This window comes from Pteronotus mesoamericanus, unplaced genomic scaffold (genome assembly GCF_021234165.1).
Source record: "Pteronotus mesoamericanus isolate MK-2021 breed Mesoamerican mustached bat unplaced genomic scaffold, CSHL_Meso_final contig_50, whole genome shotgun sequence".
Lineage (NCBI taxonomy): Eukaryota > Metazoa > Chordata > Mammalia > Chiroptera > Mormoopidae > Pteronotus > Pteronotus mesoamericanus.
In genome coordinates, this window is record NW_026555186.1 from 42,234,992 (window position 1) to 42,251,337 (window position 16,346).

General features: G+C 37.0%; 1 protein-coding gene across 5 annotated transcripts in view; it reads right to left on the bottom strand.

Moving 5' to 3' along the window:
• The window catches only part of ARB2A (ARB2 cotranscriptional regulator A), a 418,904-nt gene that overhangs the window by 140,155 nt on the left and 262,403 nt on the right, over positions 1 to 16,346 (bottom strand). For 3 of the 5 annotated variants that reach the window (XM_054578602.1, XM_054578599.1, XM_054578601.1), the window contains 3 exons: positions 14,984 to 15,100; positions 7,352 to 7,436; positions 995 to 1,102 (listed from right to left, as the gene is read on the bottom strand). In XM_054578602.1, the coding sequence (XP_054434577.1) occupies positions 995 to 1,102; positions 7,352 to 7,436; positions 14,984 to 15,100 (310 nt within the window). The remainder of the gene's footprint in view (positions 1 to 994; positions 1,103 to 7,351; positions 7,437 to 14,983; positions 15,101 to 16,346) is intronic. The other 2 variants (XM_054578600.1, XM_054578603.1) reach the window with 1 other exon arrangement.

Genomic DNA, 16,346 nt, shown 5'->3' on the forward strand with positions numbered 1-16,346 from the left:
TAAAGAACAAAAACTGCCTGAGAAGTACTATTTAGTTAATGAAAGCATCATTTAAAGGGTTACAATATATATCCTTTGAATGAAAAGAGGAATGCAACAATTCTTGTGTAGTACATGTAGTCAAAAAGTGGTACAGTATCATATATGCTAATATGCCTTGAATTTTAAGGTCTGTTTACAAGACAAAGTATAGATTTTCAATTACCTAATTAATTTGAGCTGTGTCTAAAAACATATTAGACAACTCAACTTGTCTACACATTCTGAACAACACCACATTCTAGAAGCAATTACTGTTGATTTTTCATTGCTATCTTTAGAAGGAAGTGATTATTCACTAACAAAGAAGAGATATAACTCTTTGGTGTCATTTCCTCAAGACATATTTTCAGCAATAAAGTGAAGTGAATATTTAGCAAATATTCGGTACGTTTAGTCAATGTAAACAGTCAATCTGGATTAACTTGGGTTATATTAGCAGGTTTTCTACAATTCAAATTCACCTAGAAATTACTAATTTTTCACTTTCTTTTTTGGTGGGGAAATGAGGCTTGACAGTTGAGGAAAATGCTGTTGGCAGCCCCCCTCTCCTATATTCAGAACTAAGACGGGATCATCTAAATATAGAAGTTTTCAAGTTTAATTTTTAACTCTTAAGTGATCTATTAAGGCTCTTCCCCCCCTTTTTCTTTTTAAATATGTATGCTGTTATTGTTCTAATTTTGAGGTTCCCCAGATTTACATCAAGTGTTTTAGGGAAGTTGAAATAATAGAGAAAAGCCTGTCTAAAGCCATGCATGACAAGGGTGAGGAAAAATGAGAATAACACAAGTTTTAGGAGGGAATATGTTGATAGGCATCAGGCACATAGACCACATAGTCTTAGTGAATTTAGGCTCAGGTAATGGTGGGTGAAAAACTGAAGCTGTGCGGTAGGGCTTTCCATCCTGTGTGTCTGGTGATCACAGGTATATCAAAATGTTGGTTCCCTCACCCATCAGGTCAGCCGCGAGGGGCTCCATCCATTCTCCCTGGGACATAGGCAATCTTGTCTGCGAACCCCAGGGTGCTGTACAGATGCTATTCTTTTCCACATGTGTTGCTTAAGGAAAAGTGGGATAGGAATAACTTTAATAACTTGCTGGTAACTATGCTTTATGGTTACCATAAGCCTTAGAGGACTTGTAAAGTTGGTCTGACCTGCTGGTCAGCTTTTCAAAGACCCAGACCAAGAGACTACTGGGAGGGAATAAGGGCACTGATTTCAGCCAAATAGCAACCACGAAGTGTAGGAAAAGGATCTCTGAAGTTAGATAGGCAAATATTGTTGTTTATATCTGTGGGAGGTACAAGAAGATCATGACTAGAAAGCATGTCCTAGAAAGGCCATCTCAATGAGGTCTTCCCTAGCCACCTCCCTAAAAATTCAAATCCTCCACATACATATACTTCATGTTCTCTCTTTCTGGTTTATGTGTCTCCTACCAATTACCATACTATATACTATAAACTACCATACTATATACTTCCCTATTTATCTTGTTTAATGTCTGTCTCTGCTATTAGAATGTAAGCTCCATGTGAGACCTTTATCTGCCGTAACTCACTGCTATGTCCCCAGCCCCTGGAGCAGCTTCTGGCCCACCGTAAACACTTGCTGAATGGATGTATGCAGAATGAATGTACATACGCAGGGAGGCATGTAAGGAGCACAGCTGGAGGGGGCTCAAAGTATAGGAGCCTTAGCAGCAGCCCTTAGACCAGCCCGGCAAAGTGCAGCCTGGCAGCCATGCTCCAGCCAAAGCAAGCTGAGCCCTGACGTGTAAGAAGTCAGAAGACATCAATGCTCTGTAACCTTGTCTGTTTTCAAACATTTATGTTTTGCTTTCCTTTCATTCACCCTGGTATTGCCTCCTCATACACAGGCCAAAATTATATTACCTGTTTTTGGGGAGTGCCATCCATGCCATACAAGATTATTTCTAATTTCATCTTTATTGCTACCCCAATGTCTCTTTAAGCTTTACTGTGTCCCAATTTCTTTGTCCTACTGAATATTTTTCTTTCCACTGTCAGTTTTCCTTTTGATTTCTTCACTATATTTTCTACCTCTCTGTTACTCTGGTTTCTGTATATTTTATGACCCTATCAATGTCACTAAAAACATAGGACAACATGATAAATTATTTGTTGCTTAAAAATAAAATTAGACACGGAAATGGAAGGGAGAATATTTTTAGAAATGACTTTTTGCTCCTACAATATGATTAAATTATCAATAAAAGTCTTAAAATAAATTATAGCCCTTAATTCTAAAATGACTAATGAAAATATATAGTGCCATATTTTTATAGTGCCTTCCTTCTGATGAACTCAAAATAACCCTCCAGACACCAAAAAAACCCCAAAAAACTATCTTCATAACTTTTCTACAAGATGAGTGAGGTAGGTATTTGCTGTTGCCATTTTACAACAAACATACAAACAATCACAACGGGGGCTATGCTATAAACCAGATACTGTTAACCTATTGTGTAATTCTCTGGGTAACTGTTTTAGCTGGCTGATGTTACTAGAAGGAAACCTCATCAATAGAAAGAAAGGGGGGAACCAGGCACTTGACACTTACTCAAGGTCCCTCAAAATTCTACCATTCACTATATGTTATAACTGAAAAGTCAGACTTCATTTTAAGTATAAGATGCAGCATTACCCACTCTCTAGTGTGGTATTGTCAAGCATTACATTTACTTTCAAAAGAAAAGTAAAAACAATATGGCTATATTGAAAATAATTATCAGTGATATTTTAAGTACAGTTTAAAAATTTTACTGTATATTTTTTAAAAATATATATTTATAGGTAAATAACATTCATAAAATTAAGCTATCATGAGCATCAGACCTATTTTTGTGTGAAAACATATTTAATAATAGCAGAAAAAATACAGCATTAAATGAGTATGTATTTTTATTGGTTATTTTACTGCTATAAGCATGAAGATTCTAGTCAAAAGCTAAAAACATATTACAGCAACAACAGCAACTTTAAAAAAGCCAAAAAGCCAAAAAAAAAGACTTCACCAAATTAAATGTATAGTTTGGATATCCATTACTAACGTATGTTAGTACCCAGGTTGAAATCTTCAGAAAATATTAACATTTTAAATGATAGATAGTAGGATTCATATCAGAGAATTTCAGGTATTTCAAAGGTACTTCAACCACCTTTGGTTATTTCCATTTGAATTTCCTGCCATCACCAGAACTGCTAACACTGCAGTTAAGTAGGTCATAAAACAATTTCATCATTTTTTCTCCTTAACTGACTTCCTTTTCCTCTTGGGCTATTCTTCTGGTGATAATATTTTCATTATCCCAGTTACTTTTCATTGGATCTTACCGTTGTCTCCTCCTTTTCTGTTTAGCCTCCGCCTCTAACCTGTGTACCGTCAAGGGCGTAGAGTCTTATGTGCTATAGCTCTCCAGGTTCTCCTTTCCCACTGCCACCTCTCCAGTACACACCATCAACCTCACATACTTGCTTTATTGTCATGGCCCGCTGAGTCTATAGTTTCTGGCTTCCCGTTCCTTTCTTTTACTCCTTTACTAAATTAATCTTCTACAAAAGCCCATTTTTATCACGTCATACCCCTTGTTAATATTTTTTTTAAAGGATTCTTTGAGGGAAATCGCTGATTTTGATTGAAAGCCATTCAGTTTTTATAAGTTGGTACGGGAAATGCTGGGGGGCCATTCCTAACTCTTTTCTCATTTGACACATTTCCTAATGTTGATACCACACGGACGTCTTCGTGGGACAGCTCATAACACAGTAGCGGGCTCTCATCAGAGAAAATGAGAGGACAAGCCAACATTCACTGGTCTTACCACGTTCCCATTATCCCCATGCAGGAGGCTTGAGAGAAAGGTGGAGGGATTGTCTGAAGGCTCAGTTATAGTGCCTGATAACAACTTGGCGGGGCTGAGACTGCATCCTCCAGGATGTGGTATTTGCTCTCAATCAACATTTAATATACTGTCCTATTTCTGCCAGATCTGGGAAATAAGTGGGTGGAAATAGGACTGGCTTTTCTTCTTATTACCTGTAATAATCTATAAGCAAAACTGTTCCTTCCCATTCCCATGACTTTAGGCTGTGTTGGTCTGAAGGTCTTATTAATAATTCCATAGAAAGGAATGTTTCCTTCAGGTGACATGACGATTCCACTCAACTGGAAGCTGAGACTGCCACCTTGCCAAGTTGAGTTCCTTATACCACTGGATTAACAAGGAGTGGGGAATGTTACTATATTGGCGGGGGTGAGTAATCCTGATTACTAAGGGAAAACTGAGTTGCTACTAAAACGTGAGGGGTAAAGAGGAGTATGTCGACAATGCAGGAAATCATCTAGGATATATAGTAGTCCTTGTGATTAACATCAGTAGTAAACTATAATCTAACTCAGGCAGGATTGCTAATGGCCCAGACCCTTCAGGAATGAAGGTATGGGATCATCCCATCAGGCAAGCAACCATGACTAGTTGCGGTACCTGCTGAGAGCAAAGGAAATACAGAATGAAGGTAATTATAAATACCAGCTAAAACTTTATGACCACTTGCAAAAATGAGAAAGGTAATAGGAGCATTTCTTCCTTATTTTGATATGAATATATGTATACTAAAATTTTGTGTTCTTCTTATTCTCTTATAATGTCATGTAAGATGTGTCAGTGGCAATTAGCTTTATCTCTCAGTACTTGAATTGTAGGATACCAAAGGTGAAGAGAATGAACATCAGCCAAGGACAATAAAATGGCTTTATATACTTTTCTGAAGAAAGGGTTAGTATGCTTTTGGTTGTAGGTGGGATAGCTGTATCATGTTAGGTGAAAATAAGACTTTGCTAATGTCTTTATTTGGAGATTAAGTCTGCGGTAAGAAGGTGTATAAGAGGGCCAAACTGATAAGGCGTGGACTGTGACAGCTCTGTAATGTCAGTCTGACTAGGTTGAACTACATTTCCCAGAATTTCCTTTCAAACTCTAGGTTCCTGGTTAGGATGGTACACAAGGGAGATTTCTGTGGGCAATTTGGGGTTAAGATGAAATAGCAGGCATTTTGAGCTCACACATGTTGTTTATCTGGTGGCTTGCCTGGTGGCATGAGGCAGTGGCTAGAACCGTGTCTGCTCCACCCTCCCCTGGATTTTTCTCCTCCAGCATCTCTGACACCTAGGCCAGGCGTGTGCATGGTTAGCTCCATGACAAAGGGCACTGGCTTCCATGGGACTCCACACCACCAAAGACAGAAGCACAAAAAGAGACATGGGTTTATCAATTCCATCCTCATGGGCTCCAGCTCATGCTATGGGTTCTAGTTCATTCTTGCTCTCTGACACTTTACATCCATCTTCCCTTAATGATTGTCTGGTCTATAGACTCAAGCTCCCACATTGATGCAAAGTCAACACTCTAACAGAGACTACTTGATCAGTTCTTGTCAAATCCTTGTTGTAAGTCCTTTACTATATATAGGCAGTCTTCATTATTTGTAGATTAGTGTATTTGTGAATTCACCTACTTACTAAGATGCATTTGAACACCTCCCCCACTTCGCCCCCGCCAATACTCATGGTGCTTTTGTGGTCCTTTGCGGACATGCGCACATACAGTGGTGAAACATCTGAGTTGCTCAGCGTGCATGTTTCTAAGGAAATAAGGCCATGCTTTGCCTTCTTGTTTCACATCTCACACTGTACACAAGTGTCCTTCTCACAGACTATTTTTGCCATATCTTTCACATTTTTGTGCTTTTGTTGGTGATTTCACTGTTTGAAATGTTCCTCGAGTATAGTGCTGAAGTGTTGTCTAGCATTCCTAATCACAAGAAGACTGTGATAGGGAAACCAAGTGTGTTATGTAAGCTTCATTCTGAGTGATCATGCTGTTGGTTGTTGAGTTCATTGTTACTGAAGCAACAATATATATTAAATAATGTATCTTTAAACAGAAACTTTAATAAAACAAGGTTATATATTGATTGGTTGCCGAAAATCTCGTGACCAGAATCTTGCAGGAACCTAGCCCTGTGTTTTCCCTTTCAGTGTTCAGTAAGTCAGTGTTGGCAGCAACTTTATAGAACATAACCGCCACTAATAAAGAAAAATAATTGTATAATATAAACATACATACATATATACATATACATGTATGTATATATTGCTACACACACCCACCCACCCCTATCTCCTCCTACTGGTCTGTGTCTCTGATTGACCACTTCTGACAGATCTGAAAAGTTTAGCTGTATGATAGTGAGGCTCAGAACAAGTTTAGGTATTAATGATAATGAAATTCAGTTATGACAGTTCTTTACCAAGTATTTAAACTCCTCCAAACGTGTAAACATGTTTGCAACTCTAGGTATGTAGAGATTAGCCATCTCCTTTGAATGCTATTCAGAATAGTTCATGTTCAAAACTTCTGCTTTATTCTCTGGCATCTATGGCCAATTGCAAGCTCATTTCTGTTTTGTACCCATAACCAGAGATTATTGCTCAATTTGTGTTTACCATCAAAATTGGCTGGGAATGGTGAAAGCCAAAACTAGAAAGCAATGAAAAATGTCACTCTTTCCTCTTATCTAGAGATAACAGAAAAAAGTACAAAACCTGGAGGCTGGGCATCAATGCCAGCCATCCTTACACTGTCTGGAGCCCACCTGAGGAGCTCAACCCCATCCCTGCTCTCTCCTTTCAAGAGGCAGTCCAGTTTTGCCTTAGTTTCCTGTGAACATGTTCAGATCTGTCCTAGCACTTGCTCCTTACACTGCTCTGTTGCTTTTGCCTAAAATGCCATCTTGCATGCCTTCCTACAATCCAAATCTGAACACACAGTCCAGTCAAAATCTTTTGCATGAAAAACTTTCTAAAGACGCCACATCACAGCAGCAGTCTCTTTTTTCTGAATTCACAGCCTTCACTGTCTGTTGTATCATTGAGTTGGTACTCAGTCAGAGACAAATACTCTGAGATCCCATAGAGCCATGCAGTCCTTGTCTTATAATCAACTTTTAATTTATGGACGTCTTGTCTCCCAAAGTTTCAGCAGCAATGGTCTATATTGCTCTCAAATGTTTCACTTATTCATCTTTACTGAGTTTGTTGGTAAGCATTTTCAGCTACTTAACAAATTTCTGGTAGTGGATCAGACCCATGCTGTATGTTACCAATAATTTGTTTGAAGATTCAAGGTAGAACATCATGCTTAATTTGCAAAATAGAATTCCACATTTCATTAGCATATTTTTTTCACCTAAAAAAAACCCATATATCTCATCAAACACATACCTGCTGAGACTCGGGGACAGTCAGGCAGCATGGACTCCACCGATGTGTCTAATGGTTCTGAGCTAGAGACCCAATTACAGCAGTTCTGCAATGTAATAGAAACAATTTTCTGTTGAAACATAATTTAAACCATGACCAATTTTTCAGGCTGTAGAGATTAATTTATCTTACATAACCAACCACTAAAACTATATTCAATTTATTTTTCATACAGTATAAAGTTTTCTTATGTAAACAGTCAGTAATTAGTCATGACCAACATGAGTGTGGAAAAAAGTTTATCTTCTACAATTCAGCAAATCCTGTGTGCTGAAATTAAGAAGACATATGACCTTCTGTGAACCTGATGTAATATATTTCTAAGAGAAGGCCAAGATTATAATGAAAAGAAATCGAAAAGGGTGTCTATTATTAACTTTTAGATGGAAATGAATTATTATTTTGAACATGTGAAAAAGTTGCTACATTATAAAAATAAGTTCTTTGTCTATGTAATACTAGAAGAAATAAATTTTGTACTTACCCCCTCAAAATCTGGCCCATATAATTATATTATCTTTTAAGTTTTATTTCAACTTGGTTCAATGAAGCATGTATCACATAGTTCGAAAGCAGCACAATCTGGTGAACTGTAGCTGTGTGTCTGAGGACACAAAGCCTTCAATATTAAAGATTTACCTCTAAGATAATAATGATTTACATCTCAGACAAATGAAATTAAAATAATCTATATCCTTTCCATACATTTTAAATCTGTATTTGAAGTCTGGCTTAAAAAAATGTGATTAACCTCATATACGGCCTGTAAAAAATTTCCAGCACACACACATACACACACAATGAATTTCCAGACAGATTTTATTTAAAAGAAATCATCCTATCAATCATGTTGGAAAAATCGCTGATTGCTATTCTGGTAAACAACCATGTATTGTGTATTTTTAGATGCTTGCTGCCCTGGTTGTGCACCATGGAATCCGTCCTCACTGTGGAAAGATCCTTGACTGGTAGATCAAGTGTCTTATTGTGTTTCCTTAATTCATTCTGTCTGGAAGAAGATGTCAGCTGTGTTGCAGTGAGGAGAGAATTTCAAAGGCCCCAGTCCCCACCAATAAAGGCCGAGGATGGCTTTTGAATAGATTTGTCAAGGCAACCCTACTGTTCTGGGACCAGGGAGAGCAGGAATAACATAAAGGACGGGTTGCTGTATGAGATTAGAAAGTGAAGTTCACAAAGCATGGCAGATTTTTGTAAGAAACAGTAGATCAATGAAACTATTGAACTGTGTGGAAAAAAAACCCCATGAAAACAAACACAACATCTAGTAATGTTCTTAAATGCTTTCTCTCTTTTTACATTTAAAATGGATAAAGTATTAGTATTTTCATGTATTACAAAAGCTTGATGGTTTAAAGTGAATATGTATTCTTAACTTACACTCCTAATCTTAATTAGCAGCTGAATGAAAAATTATACAATGTAAGAGAGCAGAAATTATAAAAGAAATAGGGTTTTAGAAGATATTTCATACATTTGAAATAAGTAAAATTAATATAACTATTGATAGAATACCACATCAGAGAGTTCTAGATAATGCAGAAGATTAGCACACAATTAGCCAGCTTTTATATACAATGTGACACTTGCTTGTAAGAAATAAGTATTCTCCAAAGCAGTGTCAAGATATGTAAATGGATGATTTGTTTTATCATTCATCACAGTCCCTAATAAATTCAAAAATCATGACTTCTATAGGTACTAAAAATAGGCTCCCAATGATACAGGGAGATAGCTTCAATGAAGAATGACTTTCTCTTTCTCTCTCTCGTTCTTAAACAATTCAGTCTTTTCAATGACAGCAATTAGCACTACCGACAGACAGGCAGCGGTTAGGCATATATTTTAATTATTATTCATCCTAGTAGTACCTCCAAATCTGATGAAAGTCAGCTATTACCCAGGTGATATGTCACTCTTAATACTGCTCACCTACACTTCACATATGTAAAACTATGTCTTATAGGATATTTCTAGTATTAATAAAAGTGATGGGACATTACAATGTGCAGGTGATTAATCATTTTCTAACTCGTTATCATTGACTTTAAAAAGCTGAACAAAATGGATTTTATCCAGGTCACCTTTAACTTAAACATTTGAAGCAAAATATAACTTAACATTTTATGCTTCTGAAATTTCAGTTTTCACCTAGGTACATGTTTAGGCTTTGATCTCTCATAAAAATAGGATAGGAAACAAACATTATAGTTAAAGTATATCCAAAAGTTCTCAGGAATGATAAAGTACCTGCGTAGGATTGTAAAGGTTTGATACCGTAAGTTTGATGAGTGTATACTCGTGCATATGTGCACATGTGAAATGTTTACACTCCTCACCCTGGAAAAATATATAGAAAAAAAGACAAAACAAGCTAAAAATATGTTAGCCATGTCATAGAGTATAATAAAAATAAAATGATGTAAACATACTGAGATATATATTTAAAGAACTATGAGAAAGATATACAGCCATTATATATTAATTCAAACTGTCTGAAATTCCATCTTATCAAATGTAACTCCCTATTCTGACACGTGTTTCTGTAGTTTAGAAACCAAATGTCTTCCAGTGTTCTAATGCCTATTCGGTCCCTTTTGTCAATGCCCAAGTTTGCCCCCCACCCCAGTTCTTCAGTTGAAATGAACACTAGCTAAGTGCTGGTGACAGAGGCAGCTCACTAAGAGAGTCCTACCTAAATCCAAAATATGCTGGAGCGCATTCTCAGTCTCGAGACATCTTGCTCTCAGATGCCCAAACAGAACAACAGGGCATGCTGGACCAGAGGTACCAACAGAGCCATGCCTGAGCCTCATCCCAACCCACAGGTGGAGGGAAAGACGCCCTTGACCAGAGCCAGTGGATTGGGATGGATCACGTAACTAGAGTTTCTCTCTGTCTGAGGTAAAAAGAGAAAAATGGTCACTTTAAGCGAGTGTTTCTTAAAGTTAAAGGTTTTCAATTTCAAGGTCTTTTACTCTGAAATAATGACCTTACAGGTTTTTGTGGTTGTAAATTGTCTTTTTTGTGAAATCCAAAAGCTTGGGAACTATTAATATAAAAGTGCCTTTAGGCCACAGTGCTGAGTGACTCTGTTTGACATTTGAACCAAGGGTTGACAATATTTTAGTGTAGATATGAAATGAATTAAAATTTTTTAATAAAAGGTTAGAGTTTAGTGCATTATGTTTAGAGAGAGAGTAGGTTAGTATTCCTATGCAAGGGATTTGGAACTATTACTATTTGGAGATGCTTGTTGCCCTGGTTGAGTTTAGGTTTTTATTCAATTTTATTTCATTTGTCTGAGTTGTAAATCACCAATGCCTTAGACAATGACCTTTATACTATGGCGGGTATTGTCTCCTCAGACAAGGACAGTGACAGCGCCAGGCTGAGCTTCCAGCACTGACACACCGAGCGGCACGGAGATAGACAAGTGTCCCTGACTGTTATGTAGAACTGTACATCTGGCTTGGCTGCTTTCAGAAGCTAGGGGTATGTCAGGAAATGACATTTGCCCACTCGGCCTTTTCGTTTTTTTTTAAAATAAAAACTATACAGCCCTGGCCAGTGTAGTTCAGTAGGCTGAAGTGTCATCCTGTACCGAAGGATTTCAGGTTTGGTTCCCAGCTGAAGCACATACTTGCATTGTAGGTGCCAGGTCTGGACACATGTGGGGCGTGGCCGGTTGATGTTTCTTTCTCACACTGATGTTTCCCTCCCTCTTTTTTCCTTCCCTTCCCCCTCTCTAAAGCATGTCCACAGGTGAGGATAAAAAATAAATAAAATAAAATAAACTATACACTTAAGGTACAAAACATGATGATGTGATATATATATATATATAAAGTGAAATAATTACTATAGTCAAACTAACTAATGCATTTTCCCACATAGATATCACTTGTGTTTGTGTGTGGTGAGAAAAACTGAAATCTATTTTCTTAGCCTATTTCTAGTATTCAGTCTGCTATTACTAAGTATAGTCATCATGCTGGACCATCAGGCCTCCAGGCTTATGTAACCTACATAACTGCAACTTTGTATTCTGCCCAACATCCCCCTTTTTTCCCCCCGCCTCCCTTGCTGCTCAGTCACCATTCTACACTCTGCTCCTAAGTGCTTGATTTTTTTAGATTCCACATATATGTGAGATCAGGGAGTATTTCCCATTCTGTGTCTGGCCTATTTCACTTGTCATAACCTCCTCCAGGTTCATCTTTGACTACTCAGCCTTTATAGTTCTGGATCCCAAGGTGAGAAGTGTCTATAACAAGCTGCCTTTGGTCACTTTTCACCTCTCCTTCTGAGGCTGGCTTAATATTTATGCTTAGTCTTTCAGTTGGGAGTAGATTTTATAATTATAGAAGTAATACATAAGTACTTATCGTTTTTTCTGTATTAACTGACAGGATGAAAGAATCAGCTTTTTATAGTAAACAAATACTTAACATCAATAACTTTATCATATTAATTTAAACTGGCTTACAAAAAAAAAAAAGCAGTTGTATAACAGGAATGAGGAGGGAACTTGTGCCACTGTCCTATTTCCAAATTTTAAAGCAGTGTTTGGCAAAATCATGGAGCCAAAAAGCGCTGCGGCTTCATCTATAGCTAGACTGCTATTTTTATGGACAACATTCCAGTTTAGCTAAGGTGTTTTTCTTGGGAGGGATATTTGCAAAATATCTAGTTTTGGAGCTGATTCCAAATGAGGCCAGAGCAGGAGGCGAGGAGGAAGTGGACGCAGAGGGACACAAAGGTCACCCTACCACACCTTTTCCCAACACCCATGCTCAAGACAACAGCTCTTTCTGTTTACCTACCCAGGCCTGTTTGTCTTCATTATTTCAAGGAGTCTTGCAGAATGGACAAGGACGAAAAAAGTGAAAGTAAAGGTGATTGAGTTTCATCCTAAGTGTTGGAAAACAGTGAACTCCTATGGAGCCAAACCACATAAACTCTCCACAAGGCGGTGGGTCACACATTTAGTGAGTTCTTAAAAGGATATTTGGCATAGTCTTCTATAGTTTCCTTTTTTACTTTTTTAATCCTCACCTGAGAATATGTTTATTGACTTGACAGAGAGAGAGAGATGGAGAGAGAGAAACACCAATACAAGAGAAACATTGATTGGCTGGCTGCCTCTGATATGTGCCATGACTGGGGATCAAATCCTCAACTTTTTGGGGTACGGGACGAGGGTCCAAACAACTGGGCCACCTGGCCAGGGCTATAATTTTCTTCTTTGTTCTTGTTTTAGGAAAGAGCTCTCTGAGCAGGGATAATTTCAAAGGTCCATTACTACAATCTAATAATTTTTACCTCTGGGATATGATAGTGTTTTCTATAATAATACATTTCATTTCTTTTGCTTTTCAAGGGTTTTTATTCTTAGTCATCATCTTTGATTCTCAAAATAGTTCAGGAAGTAGATGGAATAGACATTATCATCTCCAATTCACACATATGAAACCGGGAAAAAAAGATAAAGTGGCTTTCCTAAGACTGTAAGTTTTAGCAAAGTATCTGGTACATGCTTGATCCTTAATTACTGATTTACCTCGTGAGTGACTAAGCCAGAACCATTATCAAAACTCAGTTCTCTTAATTCCTTTTCCATCCTTTTTAAAGATGTTTTGAATATGAAAATCATTCATAAAACAAAAGGAAAATACAGTTCATGTGTTTTATATTATTTGGGGGTAAGAAGCTAACAGAAACAATAGCTTTGATTTAAACTTCTTTAAAGTGCTAACAACTGTGCTATTTCTTTACATATGTTATTTCCCAACCATGTTTTCCAGGTAGGCATTATATTTTATAGATGAGAAAATTGAATCTCAAAGATATTGAATAACTTGCCCAAGACTCCAGCTAGGTGCATAAGTGAGTTGGGGTTTGAATTTTGGTATGTCATAATACAAAACTCTTTATGCTGCCTCATGCCTAAGGCATAATCGAGGGAGTTGAAAGGACTATTAAAGAGATAGGTCATTTATAAAATTTTCATAAAAGCTATTAGCAAAGAAATATATGTCAGTTTCGATTAAATTAAGATGCTTTTAACCACTGCCTATTTGTGTCAGATGAAAAATGCAGTAATATATTCTGATTTTTTAAGGGGATACCTAATCCAGTCTTACTTAGAAATACTTTAAAAAATAAACCGAAATAAATTGTGTTATATTCATCACCTAGAAAGAGACACAAAGAATTCCCTATTAATAAAGTGAGGAACAGGGATGTTTCCAGTTTGGGACAGGTCCTATATTCCATAGTGGTTATGTGTGAGGGAGAACTTACTAACCGCTCATTTATTAACCTTACTACTTACATAATGCTGGTAGCTGGCCATGTACCCATTTGGACAAATATCACAAAAATCTATCGGCATGAAATACATAAAATTTCTCTAGAAAAAGTTTAAGCCCTTGAAAGAGACAATTAAGGGTGCAGATACATTGTAAAAGAAAAAAACGAAAAGCAATGTGGTTGTTTACATATTATGAAGAATGGAGTAAACCTATTTTGGACTTTTTATGATGAAAGTACTTTTCCTAACGGAGGATGACAACAACAGTGTAAACAGATTGGTGGTGTTATGATAACACCACTGAGATTATATAGCCTAGTCCTAGTTTTCAAAACACTTCAAATGTTAACTCTCTGGTCGTACAGTACACCATGAGGGCTGGCAGACGCTACCCACCATACCTATGGTGAGAGGTCAGCTGAAAAAATGCCTGGGTAGTCTACTTTTAAAAAATGGGAGAAAATTGGGAAGGTCAACCAACTAATTCATGTAAGTATGTGATCTGACTAAACAAGTGTATAGCATGACTCAGCTGATATCAATTGCTTATAATATCGGAAAGGTAAATATAAATAAAAACTTCAGCTGTTTATCTGTACTAGGAATAAAAGAAATAGTGGGCAGAAAGTTCTTTAAAAAAATGGGAGCATGTTCATTCAGTAAGTTCCTGTTAGTGTTCTGGTTCACTAGTCCTTAGAAGTTGACAAGAAGTTTTCTTAACCCGAGGCTGGACCGGGACCAGTCCCTGGGTTTCTCCTAGCTCACGAATCTGGCAAAATACTATTTCAGCTTTTTACCTCTTCTCCCCCTACTGGCAGTAGTGAGCCAATCCATTTAAGAGTGGCACATATTGACAACCTTTAAGGGAAGGGTGAGACCCAGTGTAAAGATTATTTCTTGTAATTATGCAGCATCAATGCTAAGTAACTGATAGAAAAATGAAGTATCAGGGAATAATAATCTCTTAACAGACCATGCTCTTCTTCAGCCAAAGCTCCTACTGTATATTGCATGCATACATAATCTATAAAGTGTCAAAAACAGGGGGGAGGCTTTCAAAGAAGTGTTTTTTCTTCAGAAGGGTTTTCCTCTTATTATTTCAAGTATGTCTAGTTTTCTTCTATTCCCTCTAAATGTTCTGCCTCTAGAAAGGAAGTGAGGGTGGGAGGTGATATAAGTTGGTGATATAAGTTGGTGGGGGCTCAAGATATGAAGGCTCACACTCATTCATCCCAGCATTGAAAAAAATCCAGCCTCACCTCTCTCATCCATTCGCGAATCGTTTTGCCAGCTTCTTGATGCCACACATTGTGAACAGAGTCTGTCAACGCCACAGCAGTTACCTTATTTTTTACATCTGCTTCTCGTTGAATCATCTGTTTCAAAAAAAAGAAAATAAAATATTGGCTATAATTTTTTCCTACTGGGTGTAGCTTGCTTAGTCACAGATAAAATATATTACAAATAAAAAAAGCAATATGCATCTCTTGTTCAAAGCTACTCTTTTCTACACTGAACACATGTCCTATTCTTGTCCAGAGATGTGAAAAGACCTAATATTTTCTTTTAAAAAGATAATACCACTTAAGTCTTAGAACTATGCAGCTCTATTATTTTCGATGTGGTCTGACAATTTGAGGATTAAAGGGATCACAGGGGAAAGAGGAAGATTCCCTAAGGGTTTCTTTTACAAGTTTCTTCTACCACTTCCTATTTCAGTGCTTTAGGGAAGTTAGTACCTGTAGTTCACTGTTAGCTACTTAGGACAACCTGGCATTAGTTTTCAATAGATGGCACATAAGTAAAGACAGGTATCTTGCTTTGACTTCTCCTATTTAACTAGCCTGCTCTTCACCACAGCCTTGTAATTCCCTGTTTTTTAAATTGCCACAAAGATCTTTCTCCTCAAGGCCTATCGATATAAATTTGCTTTCTTATCTAGAACGTTATTTCTAGAAAAATAAATGATTCTAAAATTTGAAAAAGAGCCACTTGAAGAAACTGAAGAATTCATCAGTGGTCCATAAGATAAAGAAACTGAAAAATAATAATTCTAGATTAAAAGTCATAAGAAGTTTTAACATACTAACACTAGTGACCATAATTTGACACAACGAATATTAGAAAGGTTACTTAAAAATTACAGTTAAAATTCAAGTAGTAGCTTTGAATTTCTTGGCATGCTCCATTTCCGTTCATCGAATGTTTTTTCTCCTTCTGAAAAAAGCAATTTCTCTATCATTTACTGCTGATTTCTATTAATCGTATATCAAAAATATATTACCACATTAAAAAAAAGGGAAAATTCAGAATGGTGATGGAAGCTCATACAAAGAACATTGCAAGTTGTGTTTCTGATACCAAATGATGCCTGTTGGCATTCTGAATTTAAAATGTCTCTCTCTCTTATATTTCTTTAAACTCTGCGTATGCACACCCCCTTTCACTGATACTACCTAGTAGGAATCCAATTCACGTTAATGCTGCCTCAGCAGCACTTCCGCTCCTTAAATTTTTGTTCCCTGTGTTTTCTGCTAATATAAAGTGGAAATCTTAAAATCAACATCATAATATTACTATAAAAATTCACCCTGCAATACCAGTAATATTTTTAAAAGCATA